Source organism: Sebastes fasciatus, chromosome 14, assembly GCF_043250625.1.
Source record: "Sebastes fasciatus isolate fSebFas1 chromosome 14, fSebFas1.pri, whole genome shotgun sequence".
In the NCBI taxonomy this organism is placed as follows: Eukaryota; Metazoa; Chordata; class Actinopteri; order Perciformes; family Sebastidae; genus Sebastes; species Sebastes fasciatus.
In genome coordinates, this window is record NC_133808.1 from 28,516,549 (window position 1) to 28,528,678 (window position 12,130).

Below are 12,130 nucleotides of genomic sequence, written 5' to 3' on the forward strand. Positions count from 1 at the left end.
TACTCACTTTAACTGAATAGAGCTAGAACATCATAATGTAAATCAGATTTTGTCAATGGACTGATTGATTAATCAGCTAATCGCTTAACCTCTAATTGCATCATCATAAGCAGTTCAACGGTTTCTTTTGGTGAAAATAATCCAGTATTTTAACAAGAATTATTTGTAAAAAAGAAAACAAAGATCGTAAACATAACGCAACAGAAGCATTTTTTTTTATTCTTTTATCTATCTTTGAATGAGAAGATTGTTTCTTTGTATGCAAGTATTATAAAAAGAAATAGAGGAGGATATGGGGGGTTTAGAGGAAGGGGCGGTGCAGGCTGGAGGTGAAACGCAGCTTTGAGATGTCAGATGTCTGCAGCTCGTGTACCAGAGCTTTACACCTTCTGTACAGTATGTGCACGAGCAGCGGGTGTGTGTGATCGCATGTGAGTCTATATCAGGAGCCAACATAAATCTATACGTAACAAGGAGGCGGAAGGATTTATGACCTTCAGTATACTGCAGCCAGCCACCAGGGGGCGATCCAGATGTTTTGGCTTCACTTTTGGGGAGCTGTCGTCCATCTTTATATACAAGGCTATTGTTTGAACACAGAGAGAGGAGAAAAGGAATGGACGATGTGACGGGTGGAGCGTTCTATGTTTCATGTGTCACATCTTTGCATGTAGTTTTTCTCTCAAAAGATGATGGTATAACATCTGTGTATGTGTGTACAGTATGTTTGTGTGAGTGCGCATGTCTGTCAAACCATGTCCATCGACATCTTGGCTGACACATCTGTCAATGTCCATTTAAAAGCTATTGCTTTAATATTCTACAGCATGCAACTCAGAACATAACAGTTATGTAAAGCATGAATGCATGGGACCCACCTGCATTTAGTCATTAGTATTTAAACTGAACACTTCACTCATCCTCCATTTTATGACAACAGATTCATAAATCAGAACGCTGATAGTTCATGTTTAACATGTTTAACCCCATGGTTTCATCAGGATATATTAATGCAGGGCCTTGGTCTCATCAAACTCTATTTCCTTCTCCCGAGAAAAAACTAGCTGCGTAAACCCGGGATGTTTCTGCATGTTTTTGTTTCTGTGTTCGCGTAGAGAAAACTATTGTACGCACTGAAACAAAAATGTCTTCCCAACACCTCATATACTATGAGTTCTACCGGCAACAGTCAGCCAAATAAGTACAATATTAATTTGCGGTTATTGCCGTAACGGTTACATTTCATGCCCAAATGGCAGCTTAAAAAATACTTTTTTAGAATAAGTGAGAACGAAGCAGAGCGCAAAATCTGTAAAGAGTACATGCAGGCCTCCATCCACAACTCACTTATCTTGTGATGAAACTTTTCATTATATTTTATCTTGGCAAATGTCTTTATTAAACACATGTATTGAGCATAATTTAGTTACTGGAAAAAAAAAAAAGGTTAAAACATGTTGATATTCCCCAAACCCGGCGACCCACTTAAGCTAATTCTAAGCGGGTTACCATCACGCATAAAGATATTATGTTTAAACTATAATTAATATTTAAACTTTTGTCAGTGTGGACATGTTATACATGGTTAGATCGGTTAGATTCTCCACATTTCAATCGTTCATTTCATTCAGATTTACTGGAAAATAAATCTGGTAAATGAGAGAGAGAAAAAAAGTAAAAAAGTAGCAACTCCCTACCTTTTGAAGTGGTCATTAACTCACTCACATTATCACATCATTTTATATGGTAAAATACCGTAGTAATAACCTCAGGTCAGCACTGTATAGGTTGGACTTGGACGTGCTGAAAAAACACACAATTCTGTGTGATTGTCGTCGTTTATTCCACCTCAAAGATGAAATATTACTATATAATCTAACAAGTTTGAAAGAATAACATCAAATTAGAAAATTATAATAAACGTAATTTATGGCAAGAGATCCTGGCTTTCCTTGGAAAAGAGTTAAATATATATATTTTTAAAATCCCAGTCTGTGTCAGACTCTTTGCTGGTGCATGTTATTTTTACACAGTGACGTATCAACAGTTGGTGTGAATTTACCCTCCGACAGCAACAACAACAGTATATCGTGTATTTCCATCTCCATTGTTGGCACTGTGCAGTGCTTGCACAGCTGCCCAGCTGTTGTATCTTGCTGTTTTGTGTGTAACATTTTGTAATTCTGCTGTTGTAACCGAACCATGTTATGACCCCCCTCCTGTTCATCTTTCTCGCTTTCTCCTACTGAACGGCCTCTCTGCATGTAAGTAACAACCAGTGACAGCGACCAGCTCCTCCTCCTTCTCCTCCTCCTCTCTTCTACTCTCTCTCTCTTCTCTTCTCTCTGTTTATTTTATCAACCCTGTAGATTAAATCAGCTGTCACTGCCGGCGTTTCAGTTTTGTTTCTGTTGATTCGGTCGTAAAACAACAGAAGGCTGAGACAAAACTGAAACCGTGTAGCTTAGATTGTGTGTTTCAGACACTGTGTGCTGTGATGTTCCTCTTAACTCGTGTTTTAATGCGTTGTTTGGTCGAGTGTGCTCATTACCCAGAAGACAGTAATATAAATAGTCTCTAAATAACCAACATATTATCTTCCCTTCACTCCGTGCAGCCGGTAACTTTAAACAATTATTCACCGTCAGTCCTCCTGTTGCATAAGAGAACCCAGTGACTTGTGGGTATTGTATTTCGCTTGTCAGCACCCTGAGGTGGTGGCTGCACGGAGGCTCATGTTACAGCGGCTGAGAACACATTGTACAGTGAGCAGCTCTGCTCGAACATGTGACTCTGCACAACACACAACCTGCAATTTGCCTCATTAATTCTGGTCTGTGTTTGTCACGCAGAGAAATGCTTGTAAAGTCGTACCCAGCATCAATGACTGTTTTTATATTTAAAAAAAAAACCTAAAGGTAACTACTAAAGTAAAAGATAATTAATCTGTGCACAAAGTTTCAAGAAAGTAAGTTCCAACATTATCTTGTGATTTATTTAGAAAACATAGTCCCACAAATGTAGCTTAATGTCCTTATGAAAGATCTAAAGCAATAAGGTAGAATTAAAACAATTAGTTGATTGACAGATAATATTTCAGTAACTATTTTATATTGATAATCAATTTTTCAGTCATTTTTCTAGCAACGGTTCCAGCTTTTCTAACGTGAACGTTTGATGCTTTTCTTTGTCACGTATCAGAAATCAGAAATACTTTATTGATCTTCGGGGGCGTTACAGTTGCTCTCGTATGAACATAAAGTAATGTAAGAAAATATAAAGAAATTATAAACACAATATATGTAAAGAAATATAGGTAAGTACTAAAATTAAAAATAAGAAAATGAGAATATAAGATATAATATATAACAAATAACCACAGTGATAAATAGAGTAAGTAAATACAAAATGCTGATAAGTGGGATCTATTAAGTGTGTTAAATATGAATGCCAAAATGATAGTAAACTGAATATTTTTGATTGTTGGATAAAACAAGCAGTTTGAAATGTGCCACCTTGAACTCTGGGATATTATTATTAAGGACATTTTTCACTATTTTCTGACATTTTATAAAAAATAATACAGAAAATAATTTGCAAATTACTTGATAATAAAAATAATTGTTAGTTGTCGCAAATACTTCTTGAGATAATTTGGTCCTATAAATTGTAAGGAAAGAGCAAAACATGCCCATGAAAAGCAGCAAATATTCACATTTTAGATAGATTTGTTTAATATTAATTTACGTATTTGCATTATGACTAGATGATACTTTTCTGAGTTATTCAGCTGGTTTTCTCTTAATTTATTCATCTGACAACACAGGTCCCTTCTCATTTCAGTTTGGCTCCTTTTTCACAATAGATCTTGTTACAACACTATTTTGAGGTTTAGATAACAAGCAAAATTTTATTAACAGCAATGTCATCGCCATGGAAACGTTTTCTGTAGTCCTGCAAGACTTTGAGAAATCACAGAAATCATCCACTTCTGCCCCCTAAATGCTACAAACTATTCCTTTTAAAGGAGTCCTCATCACTACACAGATCCTCTCAGCTCTCCAGTTGTCATTTCCACTCTCTGTTGTGACATTAGGTTTGTTGTCAGGGAGATTTTTATCCTGCTTTGTTTTGACAAGTGACCCAACTTCCCCCTCTCTTCACCACATAGTCACCAGACTCTGTTTAAGACTCTAACTGCTGTTTGTTCCCCGGAACACTCCTCTCCACATCCTCTCACTCTGCCTCTCTCTCTCTCTCACTCCCAGTGTTCGACCAACTAGATCTCGTCACATATGAAGAGGTTGTGAAGCTTCCTGCTTTCAAGAGGAAAACACTAGTATTGTTAGGTAAGTTCTGCCAAGTGTAGCGGCGAGAAACAGGGACGCCTGCCTCCGTTAACTGACCTCACTGACTGACTGTGTGTGTGTGTCTTTGTCAGGAGCCCATGGAGTGGGCAGAAGACACATCAAGAACACACTCATCACCAAGCACGCCGACAGATTCGCCTACCCCATCCCACGTAAGACACGCCATCAAGGTCCTCCACAGAAACAGCACCGCTGTTGTATATGTCAGGAAATGTAAATGCTCCGTGTCTCCCTGGTGTCCACACAGACACAACCAGACCTCCAAAGAAGGACGAGGAGAACGGGAAGAACTACTACTTTGTCTCCCACGACCAGATGATGCAGGACATCAGCAACAACGAGTACCTGGAGTACGGCAGCCACGAGGACGCCATGTACGGGACGCGGCTGGAGACCATCCGGAAGATCCACCAACAGGGACACGTAGCTATACTGGACGTTGAACCTCAGGTGTGTGTGCATGCATGTAGGCCATATATAAGGACTAGGGCTGTCAAAGTTAACGCAAATTAGTTTTAACGCCACTAATTTCTTTAATGCATTAATGCAATTTCTAGGGTGAAGCGGGCTAAGTTTTAAAGCTAGAGTGAAGATACTTTACCTTTAAGGTACATTTTGAACAGACAAAAAAATGTGTGATTCATTTGCAATTAATCGCAATTAACTATGGACACTCATGCGATTAATTGTCATTAAAATGTTGTATTGATTGACAGCCCTAATAAGGACATTTTGACCTCTAACACCTGTTCTCCATCAGGCCCTGAAGGTCCTGCGGACAGCAGAGTTTGCCCCGTACGTCGTCTTCATCGCTGCACCAACTATCACGCCAGGCATCAACGAGGTAGGAACACACACAACAGATATGATACATGTTAAATGATAAGGCTGGTGATATTCTACTTTTTTCTTATCGTTCACAAAATCTCATGAAAAGACTAAAGATGACACGACACCAGAAATGTAGTAGTCCATACCAATATCCGTTAAATTCCACGATGTACTTCAACATCCACTCCTTTATTACTGTTTGCGTACTGGTTTTTGTTAGGAAGTTAAACAGGTCATAATTCCCTCTCTATTATCTATTTCATATTGTGAAAACATCTCCTTCAAACAACTGGATTCATTCAAGTTTCATGCCCAAAGCTGCATTTTACAAGATTACATTTAAACACATCATGATAATGTTAGAATATGCCTACTCATTTTTACTGAATAGAGCCTGAGCGCATCATAAACAAATCAATGGCACCACCCGTGTTGAAATCGGCAGGACGAGATCTAATTAACGTTAGCTGTTAGCAGCTGGTAAGCAGCACAGTCCTCCACCTCAACAATTACTAGCTGTCGTCCTGCCAACTTTCAACGCAGATTTGTTGTTCGCAATGTAGCATTATAAGGGAACAAATAGGGTGCGTTTCCTGGAAGCATCGATAGTGAGTTCACTGCGTCCTAAACACGTTTTCTCACATTCTTTTTTTTTATTTCTCGGTCACTGACATAGATATTGTGTCGGTTAATTAAATCTTAAAATGTGCCGAGTCAGCATGTGTGCCAGCAGCCTCTCGTCCTGTCTGCTCTCCACTCGTGTGTTTGCCTCTCATTCCTCTCTGCTACTTGTTTATTTCTGCATGCTGCATGCGTTTGTTTCTTTGGCGCTCCTCTCAGATGCCCAGGTGGTGTCGAACGCTGCCAGTAAGTAAAGCCTGACAGGATAGTGACTCCGTAGTGTTATTTTTAATTATCTCTGTGTGTGTGTGTGTGTGTGTGTGTGTGTGTGTGTGTGTGTGTGTGTGTGTGTGTGTGTGTGTGTGTGTGTGTTTGTGTATTCCTTGCCATATGCTTCTTTGTATGTTTCTAGTGGTTAGTGCCGCCCTGTGTATTTTCCCGTTCACTTCCTCCTCTGCTGAGTAAACAAAGGCCCTTGATCACTGTGCTGTAACAGCCATGTTACAGGTTGACCACCATGTAACTAGGAAACAACCTACACAAGGATCATTCATTCTTGTAGGAGACACATTGTGAGTTTTTTGTCCAATCAACAGTTTAAACCCCAAAATATCTCATTAACAAAGATATAAAACACAGAAAGCTCACAAGCTGAAATCAGTGTTATTCATTTTAATCAGTCGTTATGACTCTAGTTACAATTTAGTCCTTGATGCCTTCATTTAAACATCTTTTTTTTTTCTTGTCCATCCTCGCTCTGTCTCTCTTGTCCTTCCTTGCTCTCTCTCGTCCTTCCTTGCTCGTCCGTCTTCTCTATCTCTATCGTCTTTCCTTGGTTGTCCGTCCTCTCTCTTGTCCTTCCTTGCTTGTCCTCTCTCTCTCTCTCTCTCTCTCTCTCTCTCTCTCCCCCTCTCCCCCCCCTTCCTTCCTTCCTTCCTTGCTCGTCCGTCTTCTCTCTCGTCCTTCCTTGGTTGTCCGTTCTCTCTCTCTATCTCTTGACCTTCCCTGCTTGTCCGTCCTCTCTCTCTATCTCTTGACCTTCCCTGCTTGTCCGTCCTCTCTCTCTATCTCTTGACCTTCCCTGCTTGTCCGTCCTCTCTCTCTATCTCTTGACCTTCCCTGCTTGTCCGTCCTCCCTCTCTCGTCCTTCCCTGGTTGTCCGTCCTCTCTCTCTCGTCCTTCCCTGGTTGTCCGTTCTCTCTCTCTCTCTCTTGACCTTCCTTGCTTGTCCGTCCTCTCTCTCTCATCCTTCCCTGCCCCTCTCTCTCTCTCTCTCATCCTTCCTCGCTCGTCCGTCCTCTCTCTCGTCCTTCCTCGCTCGTCCGTCTTCTCTCGTCCTTCCTTGCTCGTCTGTCCTCTCTCTCTCTCTCTCTCTCGTCTGTCCTCTCTCTCTCTCTCTCTCTCATCCTTCCTTGCTCGTCCGTCTTCTCTCTCTCTCTCGTCCGTCGTCTCTCTCAATCTTCCTCACTTTCTCTATTGTTGGCAATCCTATCTCGCTCGTTCGATCTCTCTCGCTCGTCTGTCCTTGCACTTTCTTGTCTATCCTTGTTCTTGCTCGTCCGTCCATCCTCACTCTGGATGAAGTACCTAGGAGGAAAAAATACATTCAACACATTTATAATTAGAGAAAGAAAAGCCAACCGAGCAGCTTCAACAGTGATGCATTCCTGCATTTAAAGTGACTCATAAAGTCAGCTTCCATTGCTGACACTTTTGCGCCGTCTGTCCAACACACATTTCCGACCACAGTTCTGGATTGACAACCAAAGATTTCATCATATTTCATCACTCTGCCATCATCAGTGTCTAACACCCTCGGTTACTCCTCCTCCTCCTCCAGGACGAGTCTCTCCAGCGGCTGCAGAAGGAGTCAGAGATCCTGCAGAAGACGTACGCCCATTACTTCGACCAGACCATCATCAACAACGAGATCGATGAGACCATCAGGCACCTGGAGGAGGCCATTGATTTGGTGTGTACCACCAGCCAGTGGGTTCCCGTGTCCTGGGTCTACTGACCGACACCACCACCTCCACCTCCACCTCCTCCCCTTCCAGCAACGACACCTCGGCCAAACTCCCATCATTCCATCCTCAAAGTACGAATAAATTGAAATAAACAATTAACAAAAAAACGATGGGAAACGTCTCTCTCCACTGCACTTGATTGAAAAAAAAACTCAAAGTCCTGTGAAAGCGACCACAGCATTCAACAGAAACCCTCCTGAACGCTGCACAAACTATCAAACACAAACCTGCGGCGGCCAATTATCGGACTCTTTGCCCTGACAGACGACCTAGTCATAGTGTTGTATAAAAACAGAGTTTAAACAAAAGTGAATATTGTCATGTCTGTACTAGCTAGGAGGCAACATTTTTGTAGATGTTTGTTTTAAAGAGACAGTACTGTGTCCCGTCCTCCCATCGCATTGTAGTCCTGTTGGGTGTTGTAGTACTAAACCATCTGTAGAAAGACACTGTCAGGGTATTCTGTCTATCAGCAGACTGAAGTAAAAGCACACAAACACACTGCAATGTCTTCTCATCTATAGATCACGTCACCGGCCCCTCATTATTTATTCTTTCCTCTTCTTTTCTCAGCTGTAACCTTGGGTTACGTCCTCTCATTATCCTATTGTTAGCCCTCGGTACAGTTACATTATCACACACATATGCACCTTTCTACTTACCAGGTACTGTCTCTTCTAAATAAATCCATAAATGTTTTAGAGATTTGAATGAGGTTATCATGCATGTGGACATTTGCAAGCTTCCATGCTGTCAGTGTTCCCAGTGTCCCTCTGTAAACCTCCGAGAAAGAGAAGAAGACAAAAATATATATATATTAAAAAAAACATTCCAGCTGTTTGGAAGACTGAACTCAGCCAAGGGGGGCAAGAAAAAACTAACAGCGACGGAGCCGGACATTGACTTGACACCTATGCACATCCCTTGCATTTCGGGTGACATTTCTAAACCACAGATTTATAAAAAAAAAAATGATTTAAAAATGATCGACCATGTAGTGAGATGTGTTTGTAAAGAAAAAAACTAATAAAAGTCTCAATTTTTATCTTTTTGATTTGTCATACACAAAAAAAAAAGTAAGAATTTCAACTTATTCCTCATTTTGCCATTTCAGAAATGTGATGTTCAAGAGTATTAATGTTTCAATCAAGTTAAAAATTGACGAGAGATGAAGTGCTGATTTTTAAACTGAAACTGTGTAACTGTCGGCGAAGGAAGTGTAGACTATACATTCTGCAAAGGTGATTACTTTGCGAGGGAAGAGGAGGCAGCGTGTGCATCTGAATAACATGTATATGAATATGACAGACTGACATACAAACTGCCCCTTGTGTAAATGACTCTGCAATGATAGAAGTTCTTCAGTATGAACAATTTTTTTAAATATATTTCCTTTTAAGTGTTGGAAAAGTGAACCTTGGAGTGGCTCTTCTTTTTTCTTTTCCACTAAACATAAATCATGACACAATATCACACAATAAAAACAATATCTCTGTCCTAAAGTCCAGACTGAGCAGCGGCATGTAGCAACTCAAACCTACTGTACAGTAGTTATTCTGGATAATTGATATCAATAAGCTGATTATTAACTGTTAACTTTGGGTTTTCATATGAGCACATTCATTAGTATTTAATTAACATTCAATCACATGCAAACACATCTAAATCAATCCAAAAGTTATTATTAAATATCAGTTTACTCTCACAGAAGACAAAGAAAACTAATAATCAAAGTGAATTTTGGGCTTTTTAGCAACAATTATTAAAGTTGCAGAGAAATTTTCTGTCTATCAATTAATTGATTAATCACCTAATTGTTAAATTTCGACACTAAATACACTAAACTGAAGTACTGTAATACATTTTTGAGGTATTTGCACTCTAAATGGGTATTTCTATTTTACGCTTCTTGATACTTCTACTTTAACACATTTCAGAGGGAAATATTGTACTTTTTACTGCACTATTTTCACATACAAAATATAAGATCAGTTTATAAAATATAACAAATTATTATAGATTATAATACCACGCAGTATGTATGTGTATGTAAAGTTAAGAATCGCTCCGTTTAAGTACCGCTTACATGTTGATGCATCAATAATAATGATCCGATAATATAACAAGGCAAAAGCGAGCATTGCTCACACACCCCCGCTCACTGCTTGACCCCCTACTAAAGGCCAAAGGTTTTGCCCTTTTGGAACTAATGGAACTAGACCACACTGTCAACTATCATACAATATTTGAAGTTCCTAAGTTAAATAGATTCTGAGTTGTATTCCGGAAACAAAATTGAAGTCGAAAAAAAATCACAGTTTTTGGCCAAAATTTCAAACATTTTGGGCTCCCTGGACTTCTAACCCCCATAAGGCACAATTACACCACACTGTCACCCATCATAACAAATTTGAGGTTCCGAAGTTAAATACGACATACGATACTATGATTATTTTCAACATACATTACATTTCTGACTTTTCTTCTTTTTTTTTTTTACATTTTTCCGACATACTATGACTTTTTTTTTAGACCTTTTTTTCAAAATTACTTTTTTTACAGTTTTTTCGACAAACTACTATGACTTCTTTTTCAACAAACTGTATTATGACTTTTTTCAACATACGTTTCTAAGACTTTTTTTTTTTTAACTTTTTTTTTTTTAAATACTGTGGCTTTATTTTTGACATACATTTCTGACTTTCCTTTTTTAAATTTTTTCCGACATACTATACCATGACTTTATTTTTGACATACTATGACTTTTTTTTAAGTTTTCGACATACTATACTATGACTTTTTTTTTTTTTTTTGGACATACTACTATGACTTTTTTTTCATGACATTTTTTGACATACTATGTCTATTATACTATTATGACTTTTTCTCATGAAATCTTATGGCACACTATAAATTCATGTTTTTTATTCAATTTTTCGACATGCTATACGATTACTTTTTTTTCATGACATTTTATGACATACTATACTATAACTTTTTTTTTTTTTTTTGAAGTTATTTTTTTGGGGGCATTTTTCCATTTTTATTGAGGACAGTGGATAGAGTCTTGAAAGGGGGGAGAGAGAGAGTGGATGCGGAAAGGGCCACAGGCCGGATTTGAACCCGGGCCGCCGCGATCAGGACCAAGCCTTGCTATATGGACGCCCGCTCTACCAACTGAGCTAACCCAGGCGCCCACTATAACTTTTTTTCATGACATTTTTTGACATACTATAATATGACTTTTTTTCATGAAATTTTTCGGAATACTATAAATTAATTTTTGTATTAAATTTTTCGACATGCTATACGATTACTTTTTTTTCATGAAATTTTTTGACATACTATACTATAACTTTTTTTTCATGAAATTTTTTGACATACTATATTATGACTTTTCTCATGAAATCTTTTGACATACTATAAATTCATGTTTTTTATTAAATTTTTCGACATACTATACTATGACTTTTTTTCCTGAAATTTTTCGACATACTATACTATGACTTTTTTTTCATGAAATTTTTTCAACATACTGTACTATGACTTTTTTTCATGAAATTTTTCGGAATACTATAAATTTATTTTTTTATTAAATTTTTCGACATACTATACTATGACTTTTTTTCATGACATTTTATAACATACTATAAATTTATTTTTTTCATGATATTTTTCGACATACTATACGATTACTTTTTTTTCATGAAATTTTTTGACATACTATACTATGACTTATTTTCATTAAATCTTTTGACATGTTTTGAAATGTTTTTTAAAAGTCATAGTATAGTTATCACAAAAAAAATTCACTTGACTTGATTGTCATAAAGAAAGTCTAGTATGTCATTAAAATGTCAAAAAAGTCACAGTATAGTATGTAAAGTAAGTAAAATGCTTTTATATGTCACCGTAAATTCTTAGAAAGGTAGCCGGAAGGTACAATGTAATTTGGTTACAATAATGGGGAAAATAGAGAGACAGTGCTCAATGAATTAATTCCAAATAATTACTTTCATAATCAAGTCTTGTTAGTCAGTGCAAAGCAGTAAATGTAAATGCAAATATGTAAAATTTGACTATAGGGCGTGCAAGCATATATGTCCACAAATATGGAGAAAAAAAATTCCAGAAGGCCTGATAAATGAATATTTAGGCTACTTGCTTTTACATAGATCTGTGTCAGTTCTTACAGACACTTGTTAGCAGTACTTTCAAGAAAACTCCTCTCAAAACAACTTATAAAGCATCACAACAAACTAAAATCAAATACCGTAGCAG

At 38.0% G+C, this 12,130-nt stretch overlaps 1 protein-coding gene across 22 annotated transcripts in view; it reads left to right on the forward strand.

Moving 5' to 3' along the window:
• The window catches only part of caska (calcium/calmodulin-dependent serine protein kinase a), a 142,398-nt gene extending 133,134 nt beyond the window's left edge, over positions 1-9,264 (forward strand). For 15 of the 22 annotated variants that reach the window (XM_074657717.1, XM_074657738.1, XM_074657722.1 and 12 more), the window contains 5 exons: positions 4,269-4,349; positions 4,442-4,522; positions 4,618-4,820; positions 5,131-5,214; positions 7,663-9,264. In XM_074657717.1, coding sequence (XP_074513818.1) covers positions 4,269-4,349; positions 4,442-4,522; positions 4,618-4,820; positions 5,131-5,214; positions 7,663-7,839 — 626 coding nt within the window. In that variant the 3' untranslated portion in view covers positions 7,840-9,264. Of the gene's footprint in view, positions 1-4,268; positions 4,350-4,441; positions 4,523-4,617; positions 4,821-5,130; positions 5,215-6,234; positions 6,381-7,662 lie in introns of all 22 variants that reach the window. The other 7 variants (XM_074657718.1, XM_074657731.1, XM_074657736.1 and 4 more) reach the window with 2 other exon arrangements.
• Positions 9,265-12,130: the final 2,866 nt, after the last annotated feature.